Source organism: Pipra filicauda, unplaced genomic scaffold (assembly GCF_003945595.2).
Source record: "Pipra filicauda isolate LSUMZ 115617 unplaced genomic scaffold, ASM394559v2 scaffold548_size709544_pilon, whole genome shotgun sequence".
NCBI lineage: Eukaryota > Metazoa > Chordata > Aves > Passeriformes > Pipridae > Pipra > Pipra filicauda.
In genome coordinates this window covers 218,287-246,174 of record NW_024104696.1, presented here as the reverse complement: position 1 = coordinate 246,174, position 27,888 = coordinate 218,287, and the positions used below count along the sequence as shown (strand labels likewise).

General features: G+C 57.2%; 2 protein-coding genes across 5 annotated transcripts; both read right to left on the bottom strand.

Moving 5' to 3' along the window:
* Positions 1 to 17,218: 17,218 nt before the first annotated feature.
* FAM174C (family with sequence similarity 174 member C) lies at positions 17,219 to 21,971 on the bottom strand. 2 transcript variants are annotated; one of them, XM_027715829.2, is made up of 3 exons: positions 21,028 to 21,971; positions 20,356 to 20,484; positions 17,219 to 19,800 (listed from the first exon to the last, which is right to left on the bottom strand). In XM_027715829.2, exons 1-2 carry the CDS (start codon positions 21,462 to 21,464, stop codon positions 20,367 to 20,369), a joined length of 555 nt encoding a protein of 184 aa, XP_027571630.2. In that variant the 5' UTR covers positions 21,465 to 21,971; the 3' UTR covers positions 17,219 to 19,800; positions 20,356 to 20,366. The 2 variants fall into 2 exon arrangements, with proteins under 2 accessions (XP_027571630.2, XP_027571628.2); XM_027715827.2 differs by having other exon boundaries at positions 20,371 to 20,484; positions 21,028 to 21,965.
* A 989-nt stretch (positions 21,972 to 22,960) lies between these two features.
* On the bottom strand, positions 22,961 to 27,668 carry LOC113985211 (cold inducible RNA binding protein). Of its 3 annotated transcripts, XM_027715826.1 has the most exons (8): positions 27,426 to 27,668; positions 26,728 to 26,836; positions 26,526 to 26,632; positions 25,937 to 26,075; positions 25,756 to 25,840; positions 25,587 to 25,651; positions 23,282 to 23,374; positions 22,961 to 23,117 (listed from the first exon to the last, which is right to left on the bottom strand). In XM_027715826.1, the coding sequence occupies exons 2-7, from the start codon at positions 26,828 to 26,830 to the stop codon at positions 23,370 to 23,372; spliced, it is 504 nt and encodes a 167-aa protein (XP_027571627.1). In that variant the 5' UTR covers positions 26,831 to 26,836; positions 27,426 to 27,668; the 3' UTR covers positions 22,961 to 23,117; positions 23,282 to 23,369. The 3 variants fall into 3 exon arrangements, with proteins under 3 accessions (XP_027571627.1, XP_027571626.1, XP_027571625.1); XM_027715825.2 differs by lacking the exons at positions 22,961 to 23,117; positions 23,282 to 23,374 and adding an exon at positions 24,505 to 25,258; XM_027715824.2 differs by lacking the exons at positions 22,961 to 23,117; positions 23,282 to 23,374 and having other exon boundaries at positions 24,505 to 25,651.
* Between the last annotated feature and the right edge of the window lie 220 nt (positions 27,669 to 27,888).

Genomic DNA, 27,888 nt, shown 5'->3' with positions numbered 1-27,888 from the left:
GGGTGGGCGGTTGAGCAGGGGGCAGCCAGGGGCTCGCACCGGAGGGGACAGGGACAGGGATGTGTCCTGCGACCCCTGAGGGCAGGCAGACGGACAGACGGCTGCACACCCCGCCCGCAGCAACATTTTTTCACCTCCGATCCAGGGATAAATAAATTAAACTTTGCTTTGTCAAAATCTTGGAAAACGCTGATGGGAAGAACACAGAACTGGTGGCCTGCAGAGCCCTGGAGCTGCTGGTAGGGCTTTGTCCAGCTCCAGGGAGGACAGAGCTCAGGGACAACAGGGAAAATCCAGTGGGATTTTTGGTCATAGATGTGCCACCCAGCCACAGCTCTGGAACCAGATCCCTGAGCCGGGACACCCCATGGCCCTGCAGCAACATCTCTGAGACAGAACACCCTTTCAGGCTGTCAGGGGGGGCTGGTGCTCACCAGACAGGATCCCTTCCTTTCCCAGACCCCCCCAGTTCCCCCAAGTTCCAGAGACTGCTGCAGAAGGACAAGCAGATATGGGTGGATTCTGGACCCTCCTCCCCACAGACACCGAAATGTCCCCCTGGGTGTTCTGGCATGCACATCTCCCTGGGCGTCCAGGTTCCCCCCAAGCACTGCTGAGCAAAAGCCACCCCCCCCCAGAGCTCCTCAGGTGCCTGCAGATGCAAAGAGGCTTCCAGTCGGATTCACAACAGCACCAAGCTGCCCATTAAGTCCATCGGGAGGAGCAGCTCCAGCACATCCCTCTGCCCGTCCTCCTGCTCAGCATCCAAATATCCCTGTAAATCCGTCTCCATCTGATGTGTTCTTTGGGGTTTGTCTGTGCTAAAAGGGAGGGAGAGGCCCAGTGTAAAACACCTCCAGCACCGCACGGAGTGGTGGGATATAAATAAAATATGGACCCTCCTCATTATTTATTTAGCAAATCTATTTGGAAAAAACTCCACGGACTGTGGGGCTCTGCATCCCTCCCCCGCCCCACAGGAAAACAAATAAAAGCCAAATTATCTTGGAATAACACTGGTGGAGTGTCCTCCCGTGCAGCAACTCCATCAAGGTTATCCATCTCCTCATCCCGCTCCCATCAGGATCCGTCTCCATCAAGCCCCCGACAGCCAATCTCCCTCCTGTCAGCGGACGCTGCCATAAACCCGGACACTTGTCTGTCAACTTTATTTGTTTCCATTTCTCCAGCCAAGCCACTAAAAGCCTTTCCAGGCTCTCTGGGAGGCCCAGCCGTGATCCCTCCCGGCATGGGGACAGCGGGGGGAGCCCCGGGGGCAGCTCCGGGGGCAGCTCCGGGGGCACCCACAGCCAGTTCAAACCTGGAGCTGCCACCACCCCCAGCAATTCCATCCGTGTTCTGGGGGGGAGGAACAGGGACGATCCAAAGGCCACGGTGCTGTTGGCAGCCGGTGAAGGAGCCAGACACGGATCAGGGTGTCGGGTCCCCAGTGGGCACTCACCTGCCAGCCATTCCCAGGACAGCCCCACTCAACTCAGCACATCCCAGTGCATCCCAGCTCATCCCAGTTCGACCCCGCCCATTCCCACTCAACCCAGTGCATCCCAGCTCAGCCCATTCAGCACCACCAGAGCTGCAGGAGATCACGGATCGAATTCCCTGGGAAACGGGGTGATCCATTGGGATCAGGCAGGAGCAGCCCCGCACCCACTCCAGCGTGTTCCCTCCCTCCCAGGATCAGTCCCGACAGGTCCCTGCCCGGGGGGGCCCAGCCCCACTTTGAATGGAACGACTTCTCCTTCCCCAATCCTGGTAACTGGAAGGAAAACCTTTTCCAGGGTTTTTCTGGCTTTTCCACCAGCACCGGGTTGTTTTTCTCACCACACAAAAACAACTATTTGCCTTAATTACTGCAAATCCTGCGATTTCCAGCCCCCAGCTCCGCGCAGGGGGCGAGGCTGGATGCAGGGAGGGATAATTCACACCCGCCTTCCTCAGCGTTAATTGGATCGGCCGGGAAATTATGGAAAATATTCGCTACCGACAAGGAAAAAAACCCTTCCCACTAAAAAGGTGAGGAAAGGGCCGGGAAAGGGCCGGGAAGCGCCGGCGCAGAGCAGAGCCAGGCTGCTGGGAATGGAGCTGCAACAGGAAAAAAGGGGGCCCAGGGAGGTCCCTCGGGGCTTCCGAGAGAGACAGAAGGACCCGTGGGAGGGGATCCTGGCTGGCAGTGGGATCCAGACGCCCGGTACGGTGGCACCAGAGTGGTGCTGATGACCCAGCAGTGGGAGCCTTGGCAGAGAGCCAGCATGGCATTGTGTGGCATCCATGGGCACCGACCCCACCCACGGACACCGACCCCCCCCTCAGGGTCCCCCCGGCTCACGGGGCTGGGGGTGCAGCACTGGGGACATCCATCAGCGTGGCCAGACTGTGGCACAGCTCCAGCTCCCTGGCTTTGCCCGCCGGGAGAGGCCACTGGAGCCCTCCCCCCAGGTTCCCCAAGCTCCCGTTTCATTCGGGAAACCAAATAAGCAGCCACAGAGGTGCAAAACTGCAACCCCCCACAATTATTCCCCAAATGTGGCTGCACCCAGAGCTCCTGCATGGCCCCCCCGGGACCCCGGGCACTGGCTCCCCTCCAGTGGGACAGGGGGAGAGCCCCAAACCGCGGCTCAGGGTGGGAACCCGGAGCACGGGAACACCCAAACCCCTCCCGCAGCCGCCCCGCACGGACACGCTTGGCCCGGGGCAGCTCACACCCTCCCCCAGCAGCACCGGGCATGTTGGGCTGCCTCATCCGATGCTCGTTAAAACACCCAGCCCCGAAATTCAGCCGTGGATAAACCCTTCCCACGCCGAAGTCGTGCTGGCACGGGCGAGGGCGGCTCCCCTCTGCTCGGTGGCGTTCGCTGGCCGCTGGCCCTCGACCATCGGGGCCGGTGGCACCAGAGCCCCCGCTCGCAGCAGCGCCCTCAAAGCAATTTCCAAAGATTAATTAACCCACAGCCCCTCCGCGAAGGGGGCGGGAATGGTGCAGGACGGCACCTGGATACCGACGCAGCCGACACCTGGAAAACCAGCCGGGAACCCCCCGAGGGCCAAAATCCTGCCCAAATGCTGCGGTTTCTCCCCGGAGCCGAGGCGGCGGCGGCGCGCAGCGGCAGCACCTCATTGCTTAGGCAATACCCCCCTCTAGTGCCGGTGCCCCTCGCCGCCCCCCGGGGCCGCCACCGCGGGCTCGGGTCGCGCTCGCACAGCCCCGGCCCCTGGTCGGACCGGGGGAATCGGGCACCCGGGAAGACCCGCAAAGACCCCCACCAGACCCCAGTTCCACAGCCCCCAGAGCCCTGAAGCCCCCCAGCCCCATAACCCAGCACCTCCCAGCCCCAAAAATCCCCAGTCCGCAGCCCCAGGGCCCTGCAGCCCCCAGCCCTGCAGCCCCCTGTCTCGCAGGCCTCAACTCCTAATCCCGGAGCTCCCCAGTCCTGCAGCCCCCAGACCCACAGTCCTGCAGCCCCCAGACCCACAGTCCTGCAGCCTCCTGGGGACGAGCAGCAGCAGCAGCTCAGCCAAACAGCCGGGGGGGCCTTGGGGGGGGCGTCTGCAGCTCTTCACCCCTTCGGGTAGCAGAGGACCCCCCTTCCTGCACAGACCTTTCCCAGAACCCCACTAACGGCATTACAGGAACACGGCGCGGTGCCACGGCCACCGTGTCCCTCTCCCACGGCCACCGTGTCCCTCTCCCACGGCCACCGTGTCCCTCTCCCACGGCCACCGACCCCCATCCCAGCCCCCAGCCCCCGGCCCCGCGGCCCCCGCTGCCATCCGGCTGCACTCCGGGAGCTCTTGAATATGGAAAGCGCAGGGGAAAAGCGTTTTCTGTTCGGCCAAAACCCACCCAAGTGGAATGGGGAGGGGCGGGGGAGGGAGGGCAGCCCGAGGAGTTAATCCACTTTGAATTGCAGCGGCTCCAGCCCGCGCTCCGGGCTGACAGCTTGACAGAGACGGATTGGCAGCTCCCGAGGTGAGACATCCCGGCCGAGCCACGGAGCCGCAGGAAAAGCCGGCTTGGAGGGGGCAAGTTCCACCATGTGGTTTTCCAAGAGAAAAAAGATGGGGGAAAAATGAATTAAATCAATAAAGGTGAGAGGGGAGGGAGAGTGGGGAGCTGGAATGGGCCCTGGCCAGGGAATGGGTCCCGGGAGCCCACCTGTCACAGGGCTCCCCGGGTGCCTCCCCAAGCACTCCCAAACCTGCTCCTGCATCTGCAGGGCTCCCCGGTGCTGACACAACCCCACTGGGACCACTACAGCATTGTCCCTTGGCTCCCATCCAGGGGCTGAGGGGTCCCCCAGCTCTGACAGGATTTGGGGCTGTGTATTCCCACCAGGCCCCCGAGGAGCCACTGGAATACAGATCCATAAGAAACTGAGGTGAAGAGGAACGGGTGCCAAAGAGCCCCCCAGGGCCGCACATCTGCTCGGGTGGGTGACGGGCGAGCACAGCCCCAGGCAGGTGTTAAATCCTTTCGTTTGGCAGAAGAAGTCATTTTCCAGGCAGGAAAGAGCCGGGAAGGCGAGGCCGGCTCTGCCTCCCAGGGCTGCTGCCTGTCAGCAGCCGGGAATCACTGAACTACGACGGATGTCTCGGAGGGATGATAGGGCAGCGACCCTCATATTTTCTGCAGCGAGCGCTCCTGTAAGCTCCCTTTGTGCTGGAATGATGGGAATTCATTACAGACCACCCCCCGCCGCGCGCTGGCTCCCAGGGGAGGGATCCGCCGGCTCTCTCCGAGGCTAAATGGGATTAGGTTATCTCCCGGCACAGATACCCAGACAAGAGCACACCGGGAATCGGGAACCGCCCGCAGCCTCCAGCCCGGGACCCGCGGGACTCACCCGAGTGTTCCAGCACACCCAGCACAGCACCGGAGGGTCTCACTGGAGGCTCCTGGCTCACCCATCTCGGCTCTGGTGGGACTCACCAGAGGGTTCTGCCTCATCCAGACACCAGGCACCTGCGGAGGCATCGCCCCCAGTCCCTCCAGATTGGGATCCACTGAGGAGCTGCTCCCAAATGGACACGGAGGAGAGATCTGCTGGTGAATGTTTTGAGGAAAAAGTCACTCCATTGTTTGGGTGCCACTGAAGGACCCTCACCCCGTGATCACCCTGCCAGCAAAGCAGGCTCTGCCCCCCCCTGTTCCCCCCAGGTTTGGTGCCAGCAGCCCTGATGCGGATCCCGGCACAGGGAAGGTGTGAGGGCTGGGCTGGGCTTCACCCGGGAAGAGGTGGGAGCAGCTGAACCCCAAAGACCACCACGACTTCCTGAAAACCACCACAACCTCACAAAGACCACCATGACCACCAGAACCTCCCGAAAATGACCACGACTTCCCAATGACCACCACGACCTCCAGAAGACACCGGCACTGACCACATCTGTGCAGAGCCCAGCCCAGCCCAGCCCAGCTGGGCCCCCAAAGCCTCCCAGTGCCCCCCTCAGCACGAGCACCAGCTGTGGGGTCGGTGTGAACACGGCTGCTCTTGCTCCATTCCCTCTCCCCACGGCTGCTGGATTCCCTCAGTCGTGTCAGACAAACCCAGAGAAAAACACGTTTGACTGCATCAAAGTTCAAACCTCCACCTGGCCGCGTCCCCGAGCAGGGACCCTTTAAAGCTGTGAAGATGTAAACTCCCCCAGGTCTTCATTATGTCTTACAGGCCCGATATTATATCAGATTATGGAATCATTAAACAAAAAATTGTACTCGGTGCTGTCCGGAGGGGCCTCCAGTTACCTTGTCTAAATATAACAGCATCATTTTTAACCGAGGAGCTGGTACAGTCCCTCGGGCCTTCATTATATTTCCTGGGTCTGGGCTGCAGCATCACCCCCCTCACCGCAGAACTCAGCCTGCACTTGTGCCAAGGCCAAGGCCAGCAGTGCCGGACCCCCCTCCACGGGTCACCCCCTCGCTCCGGACTGGCCGGAGAACAGGCCCCGGGAGGGGAGGAGCGGGATGGGCCGACGGGGCCGAACAAAGGGCGGAGGGCGGGAGCTGGAGAACAGCGGCGGGGAGGGGGAGCAGAGCCAGGTAGCGCCCAATTATTTTAATTGCGTGGAGGTGCCCTTTCCGCTCGCTGGTGCGACAACATCAGTGTTTACTGCGCCGAGCAGAACCAATTATGTTTGAACATCGAGGGGCTGAGAGACAGCAAATAAACACGGCGGCGCGCGGGGGCTCCGCTCCAGCCCGTCCGTCAGCGCCCAGCCAGGCGTGGGCCGGGAAGGGGGGGCTCCCGGGATGGGGTGTGGGCAGGGAGCCCCGCGGCACCCGCAGGGGAGAGGGAATAGATCTGTTTGGGAAGCGAGGGGCAGTAAATAAAGCTGTAAAGCGATAGTTTCTGGCGGGGCTTTGACGCGGGTTGTCAGAGCCGGCGGCGCGTGTGCTCCTGCCTTTACAGTAAATAACTGTCAGCAATTAGGGAGGGGAGGCGGTGAGGGGGGGTCAGGCACGTCAGTCACAGGCCGTGGGGACTGGTGGCCACCAGCAGAGGCCCCGGGGTTCTGTCCCCTCAGGGCAGAGCTGCCTTTGCCCCCGGCTCACCCACAGCCAAGGCTCAAACCCCCCAGGGCTGCTCGAATCCCCAAACATCAGGACAGCAGCTGCACAGGCAGGGACACAGATCTGAAGGGGCTTTTCCAACCTAAATGATTCTATGATTCATTCATAGAATCCCCGGGTGCTTTGGGTTGGAAAGGACCTTAAAGCTCATCTCATTTCACTCCCTGCCATGGGCAGGGACACCTTCCACTAGCCCAGGTTGCTCCAGGCCCCATCCAACCTGCCCTTGGACACTTCCAGGGATGAGGCAGCCACAGCTTCTCTGGGTAACCCGGGCCAGGGCCTGTCCACCCTCACAGGGAGAATTTCTTCCTTATGCCCAGTCTAAATTCACCGTGTTTTAGCTTAAAACCGTGCCCCTTGTCCTATTGCAACAAGTCCTACAACACATCCCCAGGGGCTCCATGATCCTTGTGGATCCTTCCCACCCAGGATATTCAGTGATTCTGTGATCAGAGATGAACTGTGCCCTGAGCCTCACCCCTCCTGTGCCCCCCTCCCCCCATCGCTGACATCTCCATCACCTTCCTCCTCTTCTTCCCACCCTGCCCAGCAATAATTGGCTCCGGCTCCCAGCTCTCCCCTTCCCTCCTCCCGGTTCTCCCTCCCCTCTGCTAAGGGAAGATGCAGCCGCGGTTCAGCCCCTGGAGCCGCGAGTTCTTTGACACCAATAACCTCTGTCTTTGTGCTCCCGCCCCCTCCCAGGCTGGCACAGCCCGTGCCCCCCCGGCGTGGGGGGGCTGTGTCGCCCGGCCTTGAGCAGCCCAACTTCAGAGGCTCGTTGGAGCTCAGCCCCCGGAGCCGGGCCCGGGGGAGCGGGCGCGGGGGACCCCCAGCTCCCGTTCCTATGGCGACCGAGGATGCCGATGTCGCAGCCCGAGGCGGTACCTTTGGTACTTGCGGATCAAACGGGCAGGGCGGGGAGGGGACACGGAGTGCAGGGAATTTAATGACTTGGATGAAAACAGGAGAGCCGGCGGCTCCCTCAGCGTGCGGCAGGAGGAGGCCAAACTTCTCCTGGATGGGTTAAAACTCTATTAAATCTCTCTTTTCCCCCCCCTTCCCCCCTCCTTGGCCGCTCCCAAGGTTTGGGAAGCACACACCCAGCGAGGAGCAAGCCAGGATCCCTGGCATGGGCTGCAGGGCACCAATCCAATGGGGTTTGGCCCCATCATGCTCACCAGGGAATTAGACAAAGGTCAGGAGAATCCTGCCAAACCCCAAATATCCGACCCCCAGTGTCCTTTCCAGGGTCCATGCCCTGCTCCAGTGGCCCAGGGACCACCTTCCCCCCCTGCCACTGTGGGACAGAGCCCAGGGAGGGCTGGGAGAGGGCAAGTGAAGCCCAGCTCTTCACCAGAGGAGCAGCAGGATCCAGGGGGACCCTCAGCATCCAGTGCCTCCACATCAGCGAGGACTGGGAATGTGAAAGGGAAAAGGTGACTTTTCCCTGGTTTTGTCTCTCTTCCCTTTTCCATCACTCTCCTTCCTCGCTGCTCTTTCCGCTCCGGAGGGTTCTGTGCTTTGCTGGGGCATTAAGAGGCGACTGCTCAAACTGTTTAGTGAAGCATTAAAGGGGCAGGAAAACACATCACGGGAGCTGAGAGCCCTGGAGCATCCTCGGGAAAAAAGCACCTCCCAATTCTGGGAAATAAGACATATTTCTGTGCTCACAGTGCCAGACAAAACCCATCTCCCAGCTCTCACCAGCTCCATTTCCAGCCTGGCCATCCAACATTCCACAGCCTCAAAAATCCATCCCTCCCCATTCCTGGCTGGGTCACTCAGGAGCATTTGGGCCACCACCCCAGCAGCCACCATTAGCCACCATTTGCCACCATCCAGCCCCTGACCAGCCCCCCAGGAACATCAATTCCTCACTTCTTCCTTCCTAAATCCAGCAGAAACCTGCAAACACCCCAAAGCTAGAAGGAGATTTTCCCCCTTACAGGAGGTTCAAAACTCAACAGGTGAGGTAGAGCTCGAGTGTCCCCTGTGCCCCATCCAAACTGGAGTCCCCTGGGCTCCAAATGCAGGGCCACACCTGGGAAAAACAGGAAAACTCTGGAAATCAGCCCCAGGGTGGTGTCTCGCTGCTCCTTGGCCAGGAGGGCTGCTCCACACGAGCCCCTCAGCAGCCGGCTGAGAGCTTTTCCCTCTTTTTCCCTCCCAGCCACGAGGAAAGCAGACTCTCTGGGTGGAGAGGGGCTGCTGTCCTTGTCCCAGCACCTGGAGGTGGGAGTGACACCTGTGCCCCACCGCCCAGCCCTGCTCCTAGTGGGCAGGGTGAGAAACAGGGGGTGGGTTGGCTTCACGTGGTGAAACGGCAGAGCAGGAACAAGAGGATTTGGGGCTTCCCCTGAGACCCCCGTCCCTTCCCAAGCTCAGGAATCAGCCCAGGAGTCCCCACAGCCACCACGGAGCACGCACAGGAGCACAGCCTTATGCCCTGGCTGAGGTACCCGACCTGGCTGTGCTGGTTGGTGTCCCAGCTCGGGGAGGTCTCGGTGCTGGGTCTGCTCTGGAAAAGCTGGACCAGCTCTCCCATTTCAGTGGATCCAGGAGGGACTGGTGTCGCTCCTGGATTAGCTTCCCCCTTCCCTTCTCATGGTGGATTTGCACCTCTCCTTTGGGCAGCTTTCTGGCACAGAAGGGGCTCTGTTGTGGTCTCCTCCCTCCAAGGGTTCTGTTTGGGTCCCCCCTCCAAGGGATCCATTCAGTTCCCCCCCCCTTCCCCAGCAATTGTTATGTTAAAATCCCCAGGACATGTTTCTGCACAGAATTAAAGGAGGGTGAGGAGGGGATTGTTTTCGTCAGTGTCTCACCGAGTCTCTGACCTTGAGCGTGAATAAAAACAAGAAAAAAGGAACTTTATGCAAATCTCCGGCACTCGGCACAAGGGGGAAAATAATACCGGCAAATGGAGATTAGGAATGCAAATCGACTTAATGAAGAGGCAGGGGCTGGGCAGGAGCTTGTTGTGCTCTTGTACAGACGACTCACCCTGTCTGGCCGTGCTGCACCCCGGGTCTGATCGTTACAAATCGTATCAGGGTAAGGAAAGAGAAGCACAGGGAAGGTTTAATTCCCTAATTATGGCATTGTTCATCTCCCCTGCTCACGGCTGCTCCTTCCCAGAGGCCTCTCACCACAGCTCACAGCTCACCTTCCTCGAGCCATCGCTCCCCAGAACCGGCCCATCCTCACGCAGATCCTGCCGTGCCACAGCTGGATCCCGGGCTCGGGGGCCGGTCCCATGTTCTGGGGGTGCAGCTGCTCCCGTGGGTCCAAGGGGATGCTGTGTCTGTGCTGCTGGAGCCACACGGAGTGGAACTGCCTCTTCCCACTCGAAATGCACCTCAGAGTCACAGAACCATGGGACAACCTCAGTCGAAAGGGATCCACCCCCAGCCCCGCACAGGACAGACCCCAAATCCCACCTTTGCCGGGATGTGACACTCCTGGGCCAAGCTCTGCTTTATAAAACCCTGAGCTCAGGGCCCCACTGCTGCTCTGGGAGGTGCTGAACACCCAGATCCACATGGGAAGGTGATCCCAAAGCTGCTGCTGGGCCTTGGCACTGCTCCCTCACACACCCCTGGGTGATGCTTCCAGTGCTGCCTCACTGGAAGTTTGGAATGATTTTTCTTTCTTCCACTAGAGAAAAATCATGGTTGAGCCTTGCAACTTAAACGAGCCTTGCACTGGCCTGGAGATGAAATCAGGCCCCAGTTCTGTTCCAAATGATGCTGGGCTCACCAGGAGCCCCCTGGGCTGGCTGAAACCTGGGCAGGATTAATTCCTGAGGTGCCAGAGCCCCCAACACCTCACTCCCCCTAGTCCCACTCCTCCCAGGGGCCAGGATGGCTCCCCCCCCCAGACCCTCAGGACGGGCTTTAAACTCGTCCTAAAGGTGCTAAAGAATTCCTAGAACGTTTAAAGGTGAGCGTGGCCCAGGGGCAGTGACCTCCCAAAGCCTGGAAACCTTCTCTGGGCTTCGGGTCGTGATTCCCCACACACGCCAGGGCTGGTGATGCTCCCACCCCACAAACACCCCCCTTCCCTCCCTCCCAAACAGCATCCACGGGAGAGTTTGGCTGGGAACGCGGCGCTTTAATCTCCTGGAAGCCTTTGACAACCTGTCTCGTCCCGGCTTTTAGCTGCGTGAGAGCTGCTCGTTAATGGAGCATTAACCTTGGAGAGCTGCTGCAATTACTCCAACACTAATTCTGACAGTTTTTGGTGTATCTGTTTGTTCTTTTGACAGGCAAAAGGAATTTCTTTTTAAAAGCTGTTTGATACATTTGAGACCTTCTGTCCACATTTCCCTTTTTTTTCTGCTGGAGAAGGGAGGGGGGAGGGAACGTGAGGAGGGGGAGACGTCGCCTTCCCGCGACACCTCGTGCAGGCACCAGTCGGGATATTTTCCCCCTCCCAGCCCCTTCCCACCCCTGTTTTAAGTCACAGAAGCGTTTGGTCTCTCCTGACCTCATTAGGGTAATTAGGAAACCTTTTGAAGCTGGGAGAATGGCTGCAAGCGGTGGGAAAGGAGGAGAGCAAAGAGGCTCTAAAGGAGCACGAGGATGGAGAAAGGGGGAGAAAAACATCTTCAGCGGCGAGGAGGAGGTGACCTGCAGCTCTGCTCCCATGGAAAGCTCCTTAAATTGCCTCTTTTAACAGGATGGAAATCCAAGTCCTGGTTATCCCTTAAGACTTGGGCAGCCAGGGAGCAGGGAAGGAAAAAGGTGGCGGGGCAGGCGCGGGCTGAGCTGAGGATTCTGCTTCCATCTCTGATCCACCACTGCTTCCCTGGGTGCCCTTTGGCAAATCAGCTCTTGCTGTGCCTTAATCTTTCCTTCATTTGAAAAAAAGGCTCCCTACACATTTTTTTCTATGTGGGAAACCCAGGCTTGGGAAGGAAGGGGCTCGCTCAGACTGCGCAGCTCCCAGGAAAACCAGGCTGCTCCCAGGGACTTCCACTCCTGGAAATCCTCCACCCTGGCAGTGGTGCCAAAGGACACCTTGATCTGAAGTCTGATAAAGCCACAGGGACATTCCTGCCCACTTCAGACAGAAGGAAAAGGTGATTTTGAGTTGAAATCAGCTGCTTTCCAAACCGGCCTGAGCCACCAGGTAACACCTGCACGCGCCCGGGTGACAGGAATGGGAACCTTCCTGAGGACACCCAGCCCTCCCCTTCCTCTGCTAAATGTGGAAATGCTTTCCCTGCACTCATCCGAGCCAGTCGAGCAGCCCAAACGATGACTGTGGCGAAGCTAAACTTATCACAGGGATAAAACCTCCAGTTCTGAAGGAAAAACGCGCTATCGCAGCCCTTTGGAACCCATCACAAAGGGCACAAACCTGATACCTCTCTGTGTTCTGCAGAAAGAGGAGTTTGATGTGAGAGAAAAGCGGATTAAAATAACGCTGGCGAAATAAAAGGATGAGAACACACCACCATGTCCTGGTACCAGCGAGTCTGAGCCGCCACGTCCCCGGTCCCGCTGTGCCCCCGGCGCCCCACGGCCCTGTTTGGAGGGTCCCCATTACATGACGAGGCTTCCCAGCCACCCTTTCCTCCCTCCAGAACATCCCACGGGGAGCTGCTCCCCTGGGTGTCCCTGGCAGACAGAGCCAGGCTGCACTGCCAGCCTGGACTTCAGCAGGATCATGGAATCCTCAAATGGTTTGGGTTGGAAGGGACCTTAAAGATCCTCCAATTCCACAGGCAGGGACACCTTCAACTACACCAGGCTGCTCCAAGCCCCGTCCAACCTGGCCTTGGACACTTCCAGGGGTGGGGCAGCCACAGCTTCTCTGGGCAGCCTGTGCCAGGGCCTGCCCACCCTGAAAGCCAGGAATTTCCTCTTTACATCCAGTCTAAATCCAGCCACCTTTAGTTTGAACCCATCACCCCTTGTCCTATCACAACAGGCCCTGCCACGTCACCTGGAGTTGGCCCCGGTGGCCCTCAGGATGTCCTGGGAGGAACAGCTGGGCTTTGCAGGTAGAGCAGCACTGTGGCCCCCCCAAAGCCTCAACCCCCCCAAGCTGCTGCTCAGGCACTAAATGCCCATCAGGTTTTCCCTGTCATGAACAGCCTTTCCTGCCGTTCTGCGGGAGCGGGGGCGGCCGGGCTCAGCTCAGCCTGAACAATGAAATAATTGGGATTATTTTAAGTACGTGAGGTTTTATTCTTTAAAAGAGCGAGAGTAATTAACCACCGGAACGTATTAGCAGCATATCAGGGTGGTGGGAATGTTCCATGGCAGGGCTGGAGCCTCTCCAGGGAAAAGCTTCTGCCTTCACCTCACGGGGAGCAGGACAAACCTCCCGGTGCTCTGTGGGGGCCGAGCACGACCCCGGAATGGGCTGTTCTGGCTGCAAAGCCCGAGCCCCCCATTGCCAGGCTCCCGTTAGCCGGGGACGGGAGCGTTCCAAGGATCCCCAGGTGCTGCCAGCAGCAGTTCCCATGGATTCCAGCGCGGCAGCACGGAATCACTGCGGCACTGGGAAACGCTTCCAGCAGGCAAGGGGGTGAGGGGGTGTGAGCTGGGGAGAGCAACACGCTGTGAGAGTGTGTCCACACACCAGTTCAGCAGCATTTCAGTTCCATTTGCCAGCACTGGAAGGGACATTACGAACCTCTCCACACCCAGGAACCACAATGACTGGGAGCAGGACGATCCTGGAATCTCGGGATGGTTTGGATTGGAAGGGACCTTGGAGGTCACCTCGTTGCACCCCCTGGGGATGTGCTCTGACCCCCCAGCCCCCAGTGTCCCACACCCCCCACGCTAATTAAAGGGGCTGGGAATTGTCTGCAAACACCCCACCACGGGCAGGGGCTCTTGAAGCTCTGCTGAACCAGGATCTGTTCAGATCCACAAAATCCCACAGCCTGTGGAAGCGCTTCCACCAAATCAGACCCAACATCCCCATTTTCTGCTGATTCCATCCTGCAGGTGCATTGAGGTTCCACCCCTCAAAAAAGTATCCCTGCACACAGATTTTGGCTCGTGGTTTTGATCCAGCAACACAAGAAGCAAACCCTGGAGTGTGACATCCCAGGCATTGTCTCCAATTTAATCTTCAGGCTGTTTCCCCCCCCTGCACACGCAGCCCCAAATTAGCATGTTCAGGAGCACAGAGCCCCTTTCATGTTTACTCATCCTTAGATTGCAAAAATTGTTGTGTGAATTCCTTCTCCAATTAGCTCTGGTACTCAAAAATAAAATATTGTTCCGTTGCCAGCACAGTTCTGATCATTCCTGTCCTTTATACTTTTATTCCCCGGAGTCACTTGAAAAGCGAACGCTCCTTCCTCCTCCCCTGCAAAGCCCCTTGGAAAATTTTTAAAACAAAAAAACAACCAGCGATTCTAAAGGAAAGGCTTTGGTGGCTGAAGTGCCACTTCCATTCACCTTTCCATGATGGAAGGGAAAAAAATAAAGATCAGAAGGAGGATTTAGACAAAAAGCCAACTAAGTAAAGGTAATTTCTAATACAGAAGAATCTGCCCGTTGTGTAGAGGTGCTTTGTTGAGTGGAACAGAACAGACATCAGAGACTCTGCAGCAGGTTTTCAAACATTCCCAGCTTCTTTTCCAACACGCCACCCAATTCCACACCAACCCAGAGACACATTTTGGAGTGCCAGTGCCCATGGAATGGAGGTGAGGAAGAACACCCCGTCCCTGCCCACAACGAGCCCCGGCCAGAGGGACACGGGGGCAGAACTGTGAGTGCAGCTGAAAACAGGCACAGAGAAGTTCTGCTTCTGAGAGCCACCCACGGTCACCCCAAAGTCCCCAGAGCCACCCAGGGAGTGTATGAGCAAGAAGTGGGACAGAACCTGGGACATCTTCCCTCAACCACCCTCATCTCCTCACCCACTGAGGGCTTGGCCCCAACAGGACCGAGAGCCCGACACGTTCACGGTGACAATCCCCACCCCAGAGGGCTGGCCACGGAGATAATCCTGGGATGGTTTGGGTTGGAAGGACCTCAGCCAACCCAGTCCAACCCCCTGCCATGGGCAGGGACACCCTCCACTAGCCCAGGGGGCTACAAGCCCCATCCAACCTGGCCTTGGTTAATGCCACCTATTAAAACCAAGGTTTGGTACTGGAGGGATCCACCTCCATGGCAAAGAACTCTGAAATCCACCAATGGATCCTTTACCCATTCTGTATTTTTTACAGATATTATCTATAAATATTCCACATTTCTTTCTTTTCTCTCCTTGGGTGACAGGAAGGACTTGGAGTGACCAGAAAAATCACACACAGGCTGTTGTCACACACGATAACACGAAAAAAAACACCCCACCCGAAAAACAACTGGATACACGAGCCCTCGCTAAAAGCAGGGGCCAGGGAGCAGGAGAGGAGCTGCCTGTGCCAGCCGTGCCCCCCGGGCGGTGCCGCAGCCCTGATTTCGCACTCCAGGCGAGAGCAGCAGTGAACAGGCTGCTGGGATCAAAAGAGCTCCCCGGCACTCCACCGGCCCGCAGCTCCCATTCCAGGCAAGGAAATTTGCATCCAAAGCATCAAGAGCACTTTACCTCGAGTTTAAAATAAATTCAGAGCAGATCCATGCCGCCAGCTTGTGTTTGTGACTGGAATCCCAGCCAGCGCCAGCCGGAGCCTCTCCCCAGTGAGAGCTCGGGAAGAGGGGATGGCACGGAGCAGGAGCAGGGAGGGGAAGATGGGGGAGGACAGCACAGCTGCAGCTGGTCCGGCACCATAGGCCACAGCAATTAGTGCTAATTGGGGTATCAGCCCCCTGAGCCTGAAAAGGAACGAGCACTGTCGCAGCTCCCACACAGGGAGAGCTTGGAAGCACAAAACCATGGAATTATTTAGGTTGGAAAAGACCTCCAAGATCATGAAATCCAACCGTTCCCCCACCACTGCCAAGGCCACCACTAAACCATGTCCCCAGGAGCCACATCCACTTTTTTTTGAACACTTCCAGGGGCGGTGACTCCAGCACTGCCCTGGGCAGCCTGTGCCAGCCTGGATCCCTTCCTTTTGGGGAGGGAATTTTCCCTAATACCCAGGCTAACCCGACAGGGCGATGCTGTCCTGCCCTGTTGGTTCATCAGCACTACAGTTAATCTGGCCCAGCCCTGGGGCTGCTGCTGGGGCAGGGCTGGGTGTTCATGTCTGTGCTGGAGCTGGTGGCTCCACTCCATCATATCAGGGCATCTCAAAACCTTGTCAGTCCCAGAGTCATAAAAATCCTTCCCAGACAAGTACAGACAGGGCCAGGTGAAACCCAGAGCAAGAGCCTCTGGTGCCACTGGGAGGGACCCTCCCCAGGCCCACAGTCCCCAGGAGTCACCCCAAAACCTGCTGCTCCCCCACCCCGAGGCCAAGAGACACAGTCCCCAAAGGACACTTCCCCACAGGGCACTTCCAGCTCATCCCAGGGAACTGCTCGGGGGAAGATCTGTCTTTCAGGGCACCAGGATTTGTCTCCAGCTTCCCCAGGTGCTGGCAGTGCCCTGGCAGCCGCATGTCTGGTCTGTGAGTGCCATCTACAGGGATCCCCTGTGCCCCAGCCCCTCGTGCTGCCCCCCAGAACCCCACCAGCAACGAGGGTAAGTCAGGGAGCAAACGAAACCCTCTTCCCCTCGGTGCTCCAAGGGGAGCAGGCAGGACCCGGGGACACGGCCCAGGGCAGGGGGGACACGGGGAACGTGGATTCCCATTTCTCAGTGCCACTGATCCACACAGCTGGAATGAGGCGGATGAGAAGCAGATGTGGGAGGCAGGGAACGCCCTTGGTTTTGTTCTGGGTCTAATTCCCTGCAGGGAGGAGCCAGGACATTCAGCCTGGACAAGTCTGGGGGGACATTAATGGGGCCCTGCAGCTTCCTCAGGAGGGGCAGCTCCAATCTCTGCTCTGGTGACCAGTGACAGGACCCGAGGGAAGGGCTGGAGCTGTGCCAGGGTCAGGTTGGATCTCAGGAAAAGGTTCTTCCCCAGAGGCTGGTTGGGCACTGACCAGGCCCCCCAGGGCAGTGGGCACGGCCCCAAGGCTGCCAGAGCTCCAGGAGGGTTTGGACAATGCTCTGAAGGACAGGGTGGGATTGCTGGGGTGTCTGTGCAGGGCCAGGAGTTGGACTCGATGGTCCTTGTAGGTCCCTTCCAGCTCAGGAGACTTCACGATTCTATGATCCAGGGAACAGCCTCTCCTCCCCTGCTCCCAAATAAATAAAATGCATCTTGGTTCTTCTGCTGTGGAGAGGCCAGGATGGCCCTCGCTGGGATTGTACTTGGTTTTCTATACAAGAAACTGAATTAATGTGAGAACAGGGAGAAAGGAAAGGGAGGAGACTCTAGAAAATTGAAACCAACTCAGAGATAACTGGAGAATCACAGAATCCCAGAATGTTTGGCTTGGAAGAGTCCTTAAAGGCCATCCAGTTCCACTCCCTGCCATGGGCAGGGACACCTTCCACTAGACCAGGTTGCTCCAGGTCCCATCCAGCCTGGCCTTGGACACTTCTGGATGTGGCACAAGGTGAGCAGTAGCCCTGAGAGCACACGGGGGGACAGTGTCACTGTCCTGTGAGAGGGAGCAGCGCAGGGGGAAAACACAACAACTCCATCAATCCATGAACCCACCACAGCAGCCCCACGCCACGGAGGGAGGGGTGGGCTGGAATGCTTTATTCCACTTGTTCCAGGTACAAGGGAGGGGATGCTGCAATGACAGGAAAACCATCAATGGATACAGGGCCAGTGGCATTTAAAGACAAATCAGCGATTCCATGGGAGGGTGAAACAGGAGCTGCTCCTCGTGGAGCTCAGACAACAACGTGCTCAGGGGCTGTTTATTGACTCCACGGCACCCACTCCCACCACAGGCCCCTCTCCCAGCACCTCCTGGGGCTGCAGATCCCATTCCAGGCACGGGAACACAACAGGAGCACGTGGTGAGTGACAGAGCCGACCTCGCTCCGCTCCCCTTCCATCCCATTAACCCCCAGAGGGCCCAGCTGGGCTGGGCAGGTCGACACCCACAGCAGAGCACCCACAGAGCCTCCCAGAGCAGGGAGGGATCGTGTAAACTTCACAAATTTGGCTTTGGCTTAGACAGCAGCGACGGTTTGGAGGTCCTGCTTGAGGTTCCCTCTGACCCAAATCATTCAACATCAAACAAATCCTCCGCTCCTGCGAGGTGAGGAAACTTGAGAATTGCAGACCCCACCTGTCCAGCAAGAGGGGAGCCCAAGGAATGCTCAGGTTTAATCACTTCAGGTAAAGGAAGGCCCAGGAATGTGTTGGTTGCAGTGGACTGGGACAGTTGGGCTCATCTGGGCTCATCAGCACAAGGAATACCTTTCCAGAGGAACTGAAAAGCCAGGGAAGTTAGCAGCACGTGCAGCCCTGCAGGACCAGGGGATCCCTGACCATGGATCACACAGCTCCCATCATCCACAGGGAAGCTGTGGCCAGACTGAGCCATCCCAGTGATTCCCACAGGGAACCTCTGCCTGCTTCCATCTGCAGCAGCTCCAGGAGCAGGGAGCACCTGGATCAGGTGTGACAGGATCCCAGTGACAGGAAAGCAGGGCCCATCCAGTGCTGAGAGCACATGGCAGAGCGATTAAAAACATGTATCTGTGTATTTTAAAATCATTTGTGCACATGGCAGATGGAGCTGCCAGGGGGGTGGGATTTCTCCAGGAAACCTCCCCTGCCCCACATGGAAAAACACGTCCCCTTGCACAGGATCCCACCAGGATCCCACCAGGATCCCAGCACTCCCTCCTCCACCTCAGGGGATCCTGGAGCACCAGCCAGACCCCAACACTTCCCTCTGTCCCCTCCTGCAGTGTCAGCCCTGCCCCCTGATCCGCAGGGGATGTGCAAACCAAAGGAATGGAGCCAAAGACATTCCAAAGACATTCTCAATATTCACCTTAAAGGTGACTCAGGGACCTCCCTGCCCGCAGGGCAACTCCCCTGGCTGCTCCAAACAAAGGCACTGCCAGCTTGGGGTGCAAATGGGATTTAAGTTTCCAAGGAAGGGCCTGGACACGAGCACTTGGCAAGCAGTTTTCACTGTTTTAGCAGCAGATCCACCTGACAACGACCTCCTGACACATTCACCTTTGGTCCTACACAATCAGATCCCAAATATCCACACAGTGGGCTGCAGGAAAGATCCCAGTTGAGTACCAGCAATGGAGTGAAACTCCAGCACCCTTGAGAGGAGATAACTCACAGTTCAGGGCTGTCCTGAATCACAGTCACAGGGGTCGGGGTCCCCTTTTTCCAGGCATCAGCTGCTCCAGGACACTCCTCACACCTGCAGTTCAGGTGGTCCAACTCACACCTGGCTCTTCCCCAGGTGTCTCAAAGTCCAGACCCTGGCAGATGCCACACACGTGTCCCTGGTGTCACACACGTGTCCCTGGTGTCACACACGTGTCCCTGGTGTCACACACGTGTCCCTGGTGCCACACGACTGGGGCTGGGCAGAACAGTCCAGGCACTCCCAGCCCCACAGACCACAGGGTTGTGGCTCTTCTGGAGAAACACCCCTCTGGGTTGTGGCCCCTCTCATCTGTAAACATGTCTGTAAACCCGAGAATGACCCAGATTATCCATGTAACTGCTAATCCTGCAAAATTGAACCCATTTAACTCATTCCCAAAGCTGTTCTGTCTGAGCTATCACACCTCCACCCCATTTTGTAGCAGACACCCAGAGCTCTCCCAGCTCCTCCTGGGCTGGAGCTCACTGCAGAGACACTTTCCAAAGAAGTAACCTGATATTGCATGAAGGAAAGAGGGTCAGCCTGGAAAAGGAATCCCCCCATCTGATGCTTCCAGCTGACCCCTAGGGCTGAGACAGAGAGATATGAGCACCCCGAAACACCAACACCCTGGGCACGGCCCAGAGCTCGCATTTCACGTGCTGAGCATCATCCAGGAGCACCTCAGCATCTCCCCGTGCAGTGAGCAGCTCCCAAGACACCTCAGCTCCGCCTTTCCCCAGAAATGTCCCCAAAAATGCATGTGAAGAAAACAGGCTTGGTCCCCTTTCCCCTGCCCCAGCCATGGAAGGGTTTGAACTGTTAATTAATAGTCACTGTAAGCAAGATGTGAAACTTGAGCACTGGAGATTCCACTGGGCTTGGACTCTCCGTCAGTCCAGGCAGGTGGTGCTGCTGGTCCCGAGTCATCTGCAAAAACAGGGAAAAAAGAAGACAGCCAAAAATCAGGGGGAGCATGGACAGTGTGAAGGGGGAGAGCTGAGGGCTGGGCAGCTGCTGAGGTGACATTCCTTGAGCTGACACTCCTTGAGCTGACATTCCTCCTCAGCTTAAAAGACCCTGGTTCTAGGAAAGCAGGAAGGGATGTCCCAATGGGACTGGGAGTTTGAACTGGGATATGATTTGGAAGCAGCTCCTAAGCTGAAAAAAAACAGGAATTTTTGTTTTCCTGTCTAACACAGGGAGCCTCAGACTGGGCACAAGGGCTGCTTCTCTCTCCAACAGCCCTGGCGACCCCACAGCCGTGTCCAAATCACCCAGGGACGTCCCTGTCAGTGAGACCTTTCTGGGTGAGAAAACGGGGAAAAGCGAGATAAATCCGTGTGCCAACACAGAGACCACACACAGGCGCTTAATTTATGCAGATCTGTTTGTAGGAGCCGTGCCAAAGCTCCCACGGCTGCAGGAAAGGCGCCTCAGCCCCTCGTGAGGAGAAGAAAAACACACAAAGCACACAAAACACACCAAACCCTCCCTCACCGCCGCAGGTTCCGCGTCTCGAACACGGTGTCCTCGTCGCTGTCCAGGGAGCCCAGCTCGATGTTCTCGTCGTGGCTCGAGAGCAGCCCGTACTTCTTCTGGGGCTTCTTCAACCTGAAACGGGTTTGGGGCTCATTCCTGGGGCCCTCAGACCCGTGGCTGAGGGACAGGGAGGGCACAGGGAGCTGTTGTCCCAGCGCAGGGACAGAGCCAACGGGACCGATGGGAGGTGGTTTGTCATCGCTAATTACCCCGGGTAATTAACAGTGGTGTGGATTTACAGCAGCGCTTTGGACACGCTGACAAAGAGATGCACAGGGGAGCAGAGCCCTGGCTGGCAGAGGGAGGGAGGGAGGGAAGGGGGATCCAGGGAAAATGGGCACAAACCTGGGATTAGGAGAGGTCTGAGGCAGGCAAGAGGACAGTGGACACCGCGATCGGCTCCAGGGGGACCCAGATCAGGACTGGGACTGGCAGGGGCACGGCCACGGGGGGCAGGCACCGGGACAACCGGGACCAGGACAAGCAGGGACACGTCCCAGACCAGGGGGAACCAGGACTGGGGCGAGCAGGGCAGAACCCCGGGACAGGGGACACCGGGACCCGCAGGGACACGGACACAGCCCCACCGGGGGTACCCGCCCCTCCCGCACTCACCGGAACGCCCGCAGCACGAAATAGAGCGCGGCCAGCGCCGACAGCGCGCTCAGCACATACACCGCCCGCCTCAGCACCGGCAGCCCCGGCCCCGCCAGCAGCCCCGGCCCGGGCGGGCGCCGCGTCTCCGGCGACGGCCGCGTCCCGTTCCCCGTGGCCGCCCGCGGCGCCTCCGTGCTGTTGGCCGGGCCGGGGGCGGCGGCGCGGCCGAGGGGCAGCAGGAGAATGAGGAGGATGAGGAGCGGCCGCATGGCCGGGCCAGGCCGGGAGCGGGGCGGGAGCGGCGGCCGCAGGAAGGCGCCGGGACGGTGCGCTCGGCTCAGGCACCGCCCGGGCCCCGCGGAGCCGCTCGCGGGTTCCGGGGCTCCGCCGTTCCGGGCCGCCCCTGACCCGCTCACGGAGCCTCGGCAGGGCCGACATTTTGCTCGCAGGATCATCGCTGTCCCCTCACGGCCGCCGCCACCTCCGCGCGGCCGCCATTTCCCCCGCGCTGCAAGACCCCGTCCCTCAGAGCCGCCATTTTCCCCTCAGGGTCGTCCTTCCGCGCTCAGGGCCGTCATGTCTCCCTCGGGGCCGCCATTTCCCTCTCACAGCAAGACCCCCTCCCTCAGACCTGCCATTTTCCTCTCAGCGTCGTTCTTCCTCCCTCATGGCCGCCATTCCCCCCTGAGGGCATCAGTTCTCCCTCGGGGTCGCCATTTCCCCCTCACAGCAAGACCCTCAGGGCAGCCATTTCCCCCTCAGGGCCGACCCTCCTCCCTCGGGACCGTCATTGCCCTTCCAGGGCCATCATTTCCCCCTCAGGGCCACCCTTTCCCCCTGAGAGTCACCATTTCTCTATCACAGCAAGACCCTCTCCCTCAGAACCACCATTTCCCCCTGAGTGTCACCATTCCCCCACCACGAGGGCCATTCCCGCCCCCGAGGTGGACACTGCTGGAATCAGGAGCGTTTTGAGCATTTCTAAACACCAGTCTTGTTCCTCCACAGACACTCCAGGCTGACCAGGGCTCTGTCACTGCCCTGCACCACCACTCTGCTCCCAGATTTCTCTCAGGGAAGGGCTCAAGCTGCCCGGACACACAGGACTTTAAAAAGGGCATTTTTGTTAAAAATGGGTCACCCAAGCTCACACCAGATGTCACATCAGCCACATGGCACCCAAACAAATTCCCGAGGATGCCACTTGGTTCTACATCCAGCCCCTGGATCCAGCAATTCCCTCATCTATCTGTGCAACACATCATTATTGCAGCGCTGTAATTAGCAATGCCAAAAATAACAGCACCTCCACCCAGGCTCTATTTTTGTATCTATTCATTATTCCTACTGGCACTAAAGCATCCCATTTAGGGAGGTCTTACAAAGCATTACTTCTAAGTATTTTCAGCTTGAATTTGTTTAAACTTTCACTTGACTACATTTTTCTCAGCAAAGATTCCACACACTCTTGAGCTTTCGTTATATTTAATATCCTTCTGGGGCTCTTATTACTGGGAAATGATGTGTAAGGAGTCCTCAGGGCTCATGAGTGAGCACCTCACTTACCACCTCACCAAATTCCAATTTTATCCATTAAAAAAGGAGAGAAAAAGGCAGAACGAAGCAAACAACTGTTAAGACAAGAAAATCGGGCAGGAGCAGCTGAGACCATCAGAAACTCACTGCCCTCACCCCTCACTATGCCATACCCTGCCCGGAACAGTGTCAGCCTCTCCCAAGATAAATCCTACTAATTACTGAGCTGCCACATTTTTGGAATTTAACCAAAAACAAGACCTCGTTTTCCATGAAGATCAGGCATCGATCTGCTTGGAGCCCCAACCACCACAGCACTGGTGTGTTCTGTGCTCTGAACTAGGCTGTGCACCAGTAAGTTTCTTGCCAAAAAAACATTCTTATGTTTCCCACAAAAGTACCACAGAGATTTGGGTTTTTTTTTTCCACATTGCAGTATTTTATTCTGGCTTAACTGACTTGTTCAATTGACCCATGTAAAAATCAGCACCACCACTGCTCTGGGCTCTTCATCTCCCCACTGCACTCAGGGTCTGTCTGTCCTTCTCGGTCTTCTCTGATGCCTTTCGGTGCTGAAATGAAATAAAAGAGAATTGGAAGGGGGATAAAGATATGGGGACCCCCAAAAGAGGGTTAACTGGACCACTCGGAGCACAAGGCTGCGAAACAGGGACACACCAAAGCTTTTGGGTCAGGAAAAGCTCGAGGGGCAAGGGGTGGACAGAAGGGACGTTACCTGGTTGGCAAACTCAGTCTGGCATCCCTGGAACGCAGCTCTGCTCCCTCAGGATCCGCTCAGGCTCCGGGCCGTGCCCCTGGTCCCTTCAGCCTGCCAAAGCAGAGAGGCATTAACAGGAACGCCGGGCAGAGGCTGCACGTCCCCCACCTCCCCACACAGCTCACAGCGTACGAGGGTCTCACAAGCCATCGCTGAACCCATCACACCACAAAGCACAGTCTGGGAAAACTGTTCCGGGCCGGCTGCTGCCCGTGCTCAGCCAGCCCATGGATTGGATCCCTAAGCAGAGAGTTAACACTTGGACATGGCTGCTTAGGAAGTGTGGGCCATGGGAAAAAGTTAATGGCAACAAGTAGGATGGCAAAGAAAGCTACAATTAAAGTGAGCAACTTAATGAAGTCTAGGAAGAGTCTCAATAGATGAACACATATCGAGTCAGGGAGTTCGTTCCCATCTTGCTTCCGTACCTACAGCAAGACACGGCTGCATGCCCAACTCTGATCTGTGGAACCCAAGGTGTGCCACAAGCCAAAGGTTGCATACGGCATGGGTTAAACGTTTTTCCAGCAGCTGACCAAAATTGTCAAAAGGAATATTTCACAGGTACATTAGACTTTCAAATGAGCTCTCAACAAGAGGAAGGATGCGGACATGAGCAAAAGGAGTTACCTCGAATTACAGGACTATTTCCACATATGAACTAGCCAAGAGAGCAGCTCTCGTCTCAGAGGTTTCTGTTGGAGGCACAACACTTCTTTTCTCCAAGGACACTGCAGTTTCCATTTGCTAGCAAAGAATTCTTAGAACTTGTAAGCAATGACACAGCTACCTAAGCCCGGCATTCCCCTACATCGCACACGCGCTCGGCACGCAGGGAACAGCCCAGGGACTACAGCACTGGCTCTTCTCTACAGCTTCCCAGTGTAGGCTACAGCAGGTTTTGAGCAAACATCCATTAGGCCTTCCTGACATTCCAGCTGCGCTTTGCTCCTAACACACCCTCAGGTTTGTAGTTCCAGCCTCTAGACAAGTTGGACCGTTTTATGTGAAATTTGTTGGCCAATTCACATGTCAAGACCGATTTTAGGATTAAATTCCAGCACTTGGTCAATCGTCTGGCTGGCTCTGCCACTCTCCCTAATCTTCTCCTCTCGCTCCCAGATTGTTCTTCGTCTCCAAGGGTTGTGTTGTGCAATGAAATGTAAATGTCAGGAGCAGAGTTCATTTCAGACGGTCTTTTAATAGGCTTCGTAAAGCCAAAGAAAACTGTATACAGGAATCCTTTACCACTTCAAATACAACAGCAATGGAATATGCATATTTCTTCCAGTAAAAAAGGACAATATAAATAAACATTTTCAAGAACCTCTTTATGGTAAGTTTGCAAGTCTAGTTCTGGGTCATTTACATCGTTACAACAGTAAAAATACCGTTATGCGGGTTGAACATACAAGCACGTTTCTCTTTAGATATATCAAGGTGGTTTGCCTTCCAACGGAACCCAGGCCGCATTCCTACCTTGCTACACTAAAGGAATGTTACAAAAGACGAAGGTAATGCACTTGAAAAAAAAAAAAAATAGTCCACAGCTTGTTCAGCTTCCAGTGAACATCGGTTCAAAGTCCTTTCTAGCTCAAAAGAAACTGAATTGGGGCCCCAACTTTAAAAAAAAAAAAAAAAAAAGTAACACCTTGGCTCATTCATGGAGGATAAAATAAAATCTGAAGTGCTTTCAAAAAAGATTAAAACCACTTGAAAGCAGAGCTTTCTCCAAGACAGTCTAATCAGACCATCTCATTTCAGAAGCTGCCAGGCTGTGTTTGACAAGATCAGAACTGATAATACTACAAAAGTGAAAATACAAGTAGATGTACTACACAATAACCATTTCAGCGAAGCTCCAAAAATCTTTATAAATACAGCCATTGGAAGGACGATCTTGAGTCAGGAAGGATTTTTACTCGTTGTGTGTAGCTGAGGACAAGAAGCAGGCACAATTGTAAAGGCACTGAAGCAAAGACAAGTTCCAGCATTTTACTCCCTTGCATTATTCCGAGGCTACTGCTACTTGGCTACTGTGAGATCCCCCACCCGCGGGTCAGAGCGTAAGGGCAGCCAGAACAACCTTTTTTAACACTTGCTTTGCCTTAGATCCGAGCAACTCCTGCACATGCATTAAATTAGAATCTCCCGGCACCACCACGTCCACAGCCTGAGCCTGCCCCACTCCAGGCTCAGGCTCAGCAGGTTCAGAGCTCCTACAGCACACGGACTCAGCGCTCCCGCTCGGAGCGGCACTTACCGTAACTGTCGTAGCTGTCTCTGTAGGAGCCTCCCGAGTTCCTGTCTCCATAGCCACCTTGACTCCTGCGGGACAAACAGCACCTGCTTCACACCTGCTCTACCCCTCCTGTGACCCCCACCGGGCTGGCAGAGCTCCCCCGCGGCCCCCGGCGCTGCACGGGCCTTACCTGCTATTATAGTAGTCTCTGGAGCCATTATAGCCTCCGCTTCTGGAATCGAATCTGCTGCCGCCATAGCCTCTCTCTCCACCTCCTTGGAAGAACAGGACACGTCGTTTTGTTAGGCAGTCTGACAAGTGACACCCCCCCTCCAGGCCCTGCGGGTCACCCACACCTGCGGGTCACTCACCTCTGGAGAAGCCGCGGCCCCGGCCTCGGCCCCCGCGGAAGAAGCCCCGGCCCCCCGAGGACCCCCCTCTGTAGCCACGGGATCTGTTCTCGGAGGATTTCCCAGCCTGGTCCACTCGGATCTGACGCCCATCTACGGACTAAAACAGAACCACAATTAGCCCACGCAAAGGTCAAACATCTAAACAGCCAAGCACAGATGCACTGAGTTACACAGCTTCACCACCAGCCAAGCACTACCAGAATTTACTGATTCTTACACAAGGAACGCTTTATGTCCTGTCACAACTAAGCCAAATAGACAAATAAATTGGTATTTAAACTGGATATAATTCCTATTGTATAGGAATTCCTATAAAATTCCACTCTTTCGCAGTTACACAGGTAAAATCATAGAATTTTTGTATCAGGTATAAATTGCTAAACACACATTTGTAACAGCATGAAACCATCTTATTTACATCTGTATAATTTCACGCCCTTAAAACACTGGCATTTATCTCTTTTTCCACACAGATTGAACAACAGCACATCTCCCCTGATTCTCTTATGTTTTTGGTAATAAAGAATCAGTTCCAGGGCCTCCTCACCTTTCCGTTCATGGCCATCATTGCGTCCTTTGCATCATCGATGTTTTCAAAAGTAACAAACCCAAAACCTCTGGATCTCTGAGTTTCTCTGTCTTTAACCACCACGACTGTTGAAAGGATGGAAAAAAAAAACCAACACATCAGCACCTGGGGAATGTAACAAGCCAGTGGAAGCCAGCTCGGCTTGGCTCTGCAGTCTCACCTTCCGAAATCTGTCCGTATTTAGAGAAGACTTGCTCCAACGACTGCTCGTTGGTGTCGAAACTGAGCCCGCCGACAAAGAGCTTTCCCTCGTCTGATGCCATCCTGACCTGCCAAACCAGCAGAACCAAGTCAGCGACTCACAAAACACATTCCCAGTGAGGTCCGAAAGACTAAACCGTTCTAAGGCCACCTATGACAACAACGATGTGGGCTCACCGCCGCACGAGGCTCCTCACACGCCACCGAGGCCGCGATTCCAGCGGCGGGGGGGGGGGTCTCCTCCCGGCCGGCCGGGCCCAGCGCCGCCCCCGCGGGACCCCGGCCCCCGCCCGCACGAGCCCAGCGCGCATGCGCACGCCGCGGCGCCGCCTGCCGGCCGGCCCGACCCGACACCGCCCCCTCCCTCCCGCCCGCCGCCATTTTGCACGGCCGAGGCCCCGTCGCCATTTTGTTTCCGCGCGCGCGTTTCCCCCCTCCGCGGCCCTTTCCCCTTCCCCCCCCCCGCCGCATCCACACACACGGCCCAGCCGGGCCCGATCCGCCGCGCTCCCCACGCCCGCGGCTCACACCGAGCGCCGGGGCGGGCGCCGCGGCCCGGCCTACCCTGTGACCCGGCCCTCCGCCCCCGGGACGCGGCTCCGCTCGGCGCAGCCCCCCCACCGGCCCGGCGCGACCGCCCCTCGCGGCGGCACTCACCGGTGCCCGGGCGGTGCGGGGTCGACACAGCACTTCAAAGCCTCAGCGCAATGTACGGCGAGCCTGGCGGGGCGGCGCCTTATAAACGCCCGCGCTCCGCCCCGCCCATTCATGAATATGCAGATTAATCCCGCTGCAAGGCGGGGCGATTACGCCACCAAAGCGCTGCCACCGCCGCACCACCCGATTGGGCGGGATTTCGTTAATATTCATGAGCCGCGGCGGGGAGCGAGGGGAGGGGCGCGCAAACAAACCAGCCGGGTGGCCCCGCCCCCTCCGCCCATCCGGAGGCGGGGCGCGGTGGGCGCCGCCGATTGGCTGCGCTCGCGGGGGCGGGCGGGAGCGCCCCTGTGAGAGGGAAGGAAGTGGAGGCCGCTGATTGGTCCGGGGGGCCGCACGCCCCGTCCACACCGCGAGCTGGGGGCGTGTCCGCGCTGCCCCAGTTTCGCGCCCTTCTCGCAAT

Excerpts from the sequence above, each read along its gene's own strand:
- FAM174C (XM_027715829.2), bottom strand. The coding sequence starts at position 21,464 with ATGATCCTGCGAGCAAAATGTCGGCCCTGCCGAGGCTCCGTGAGCGGG. Across the intron at positions 20,485-21,027 it reads TTCGTGCTGCGGGCGTTCCG|GTTGAAGAAGCCCCAGAAGA; the intron begins GTGAGTGCGGGA and ends AACCCGTTTCAG.
- LOC113985211 (XM_027715824.2), bottom strand. The coding sequence starts at position 26,830 with ATGGCATCAGACGAGGGAAAGCTCTTTGTCGGCGGGCTCAGTTTCGAC. Across the intron at positions 25,841-25,936 it reads GGGCCGCGGCTTCTCCAGAG|GAGGTGGAGAGAGAGGCTAT; the intron begins GTGAGTGACCCG and ends TGTTCTTCCAAG. Across the intron at positions 25,652-25,755 it reads AGAGACTACTATAATAGCAG|GAGTCAAGGTGGCTATGGAG; the intron begins GTAAGGCCCGTG and ends TTTGTCCCGCAG.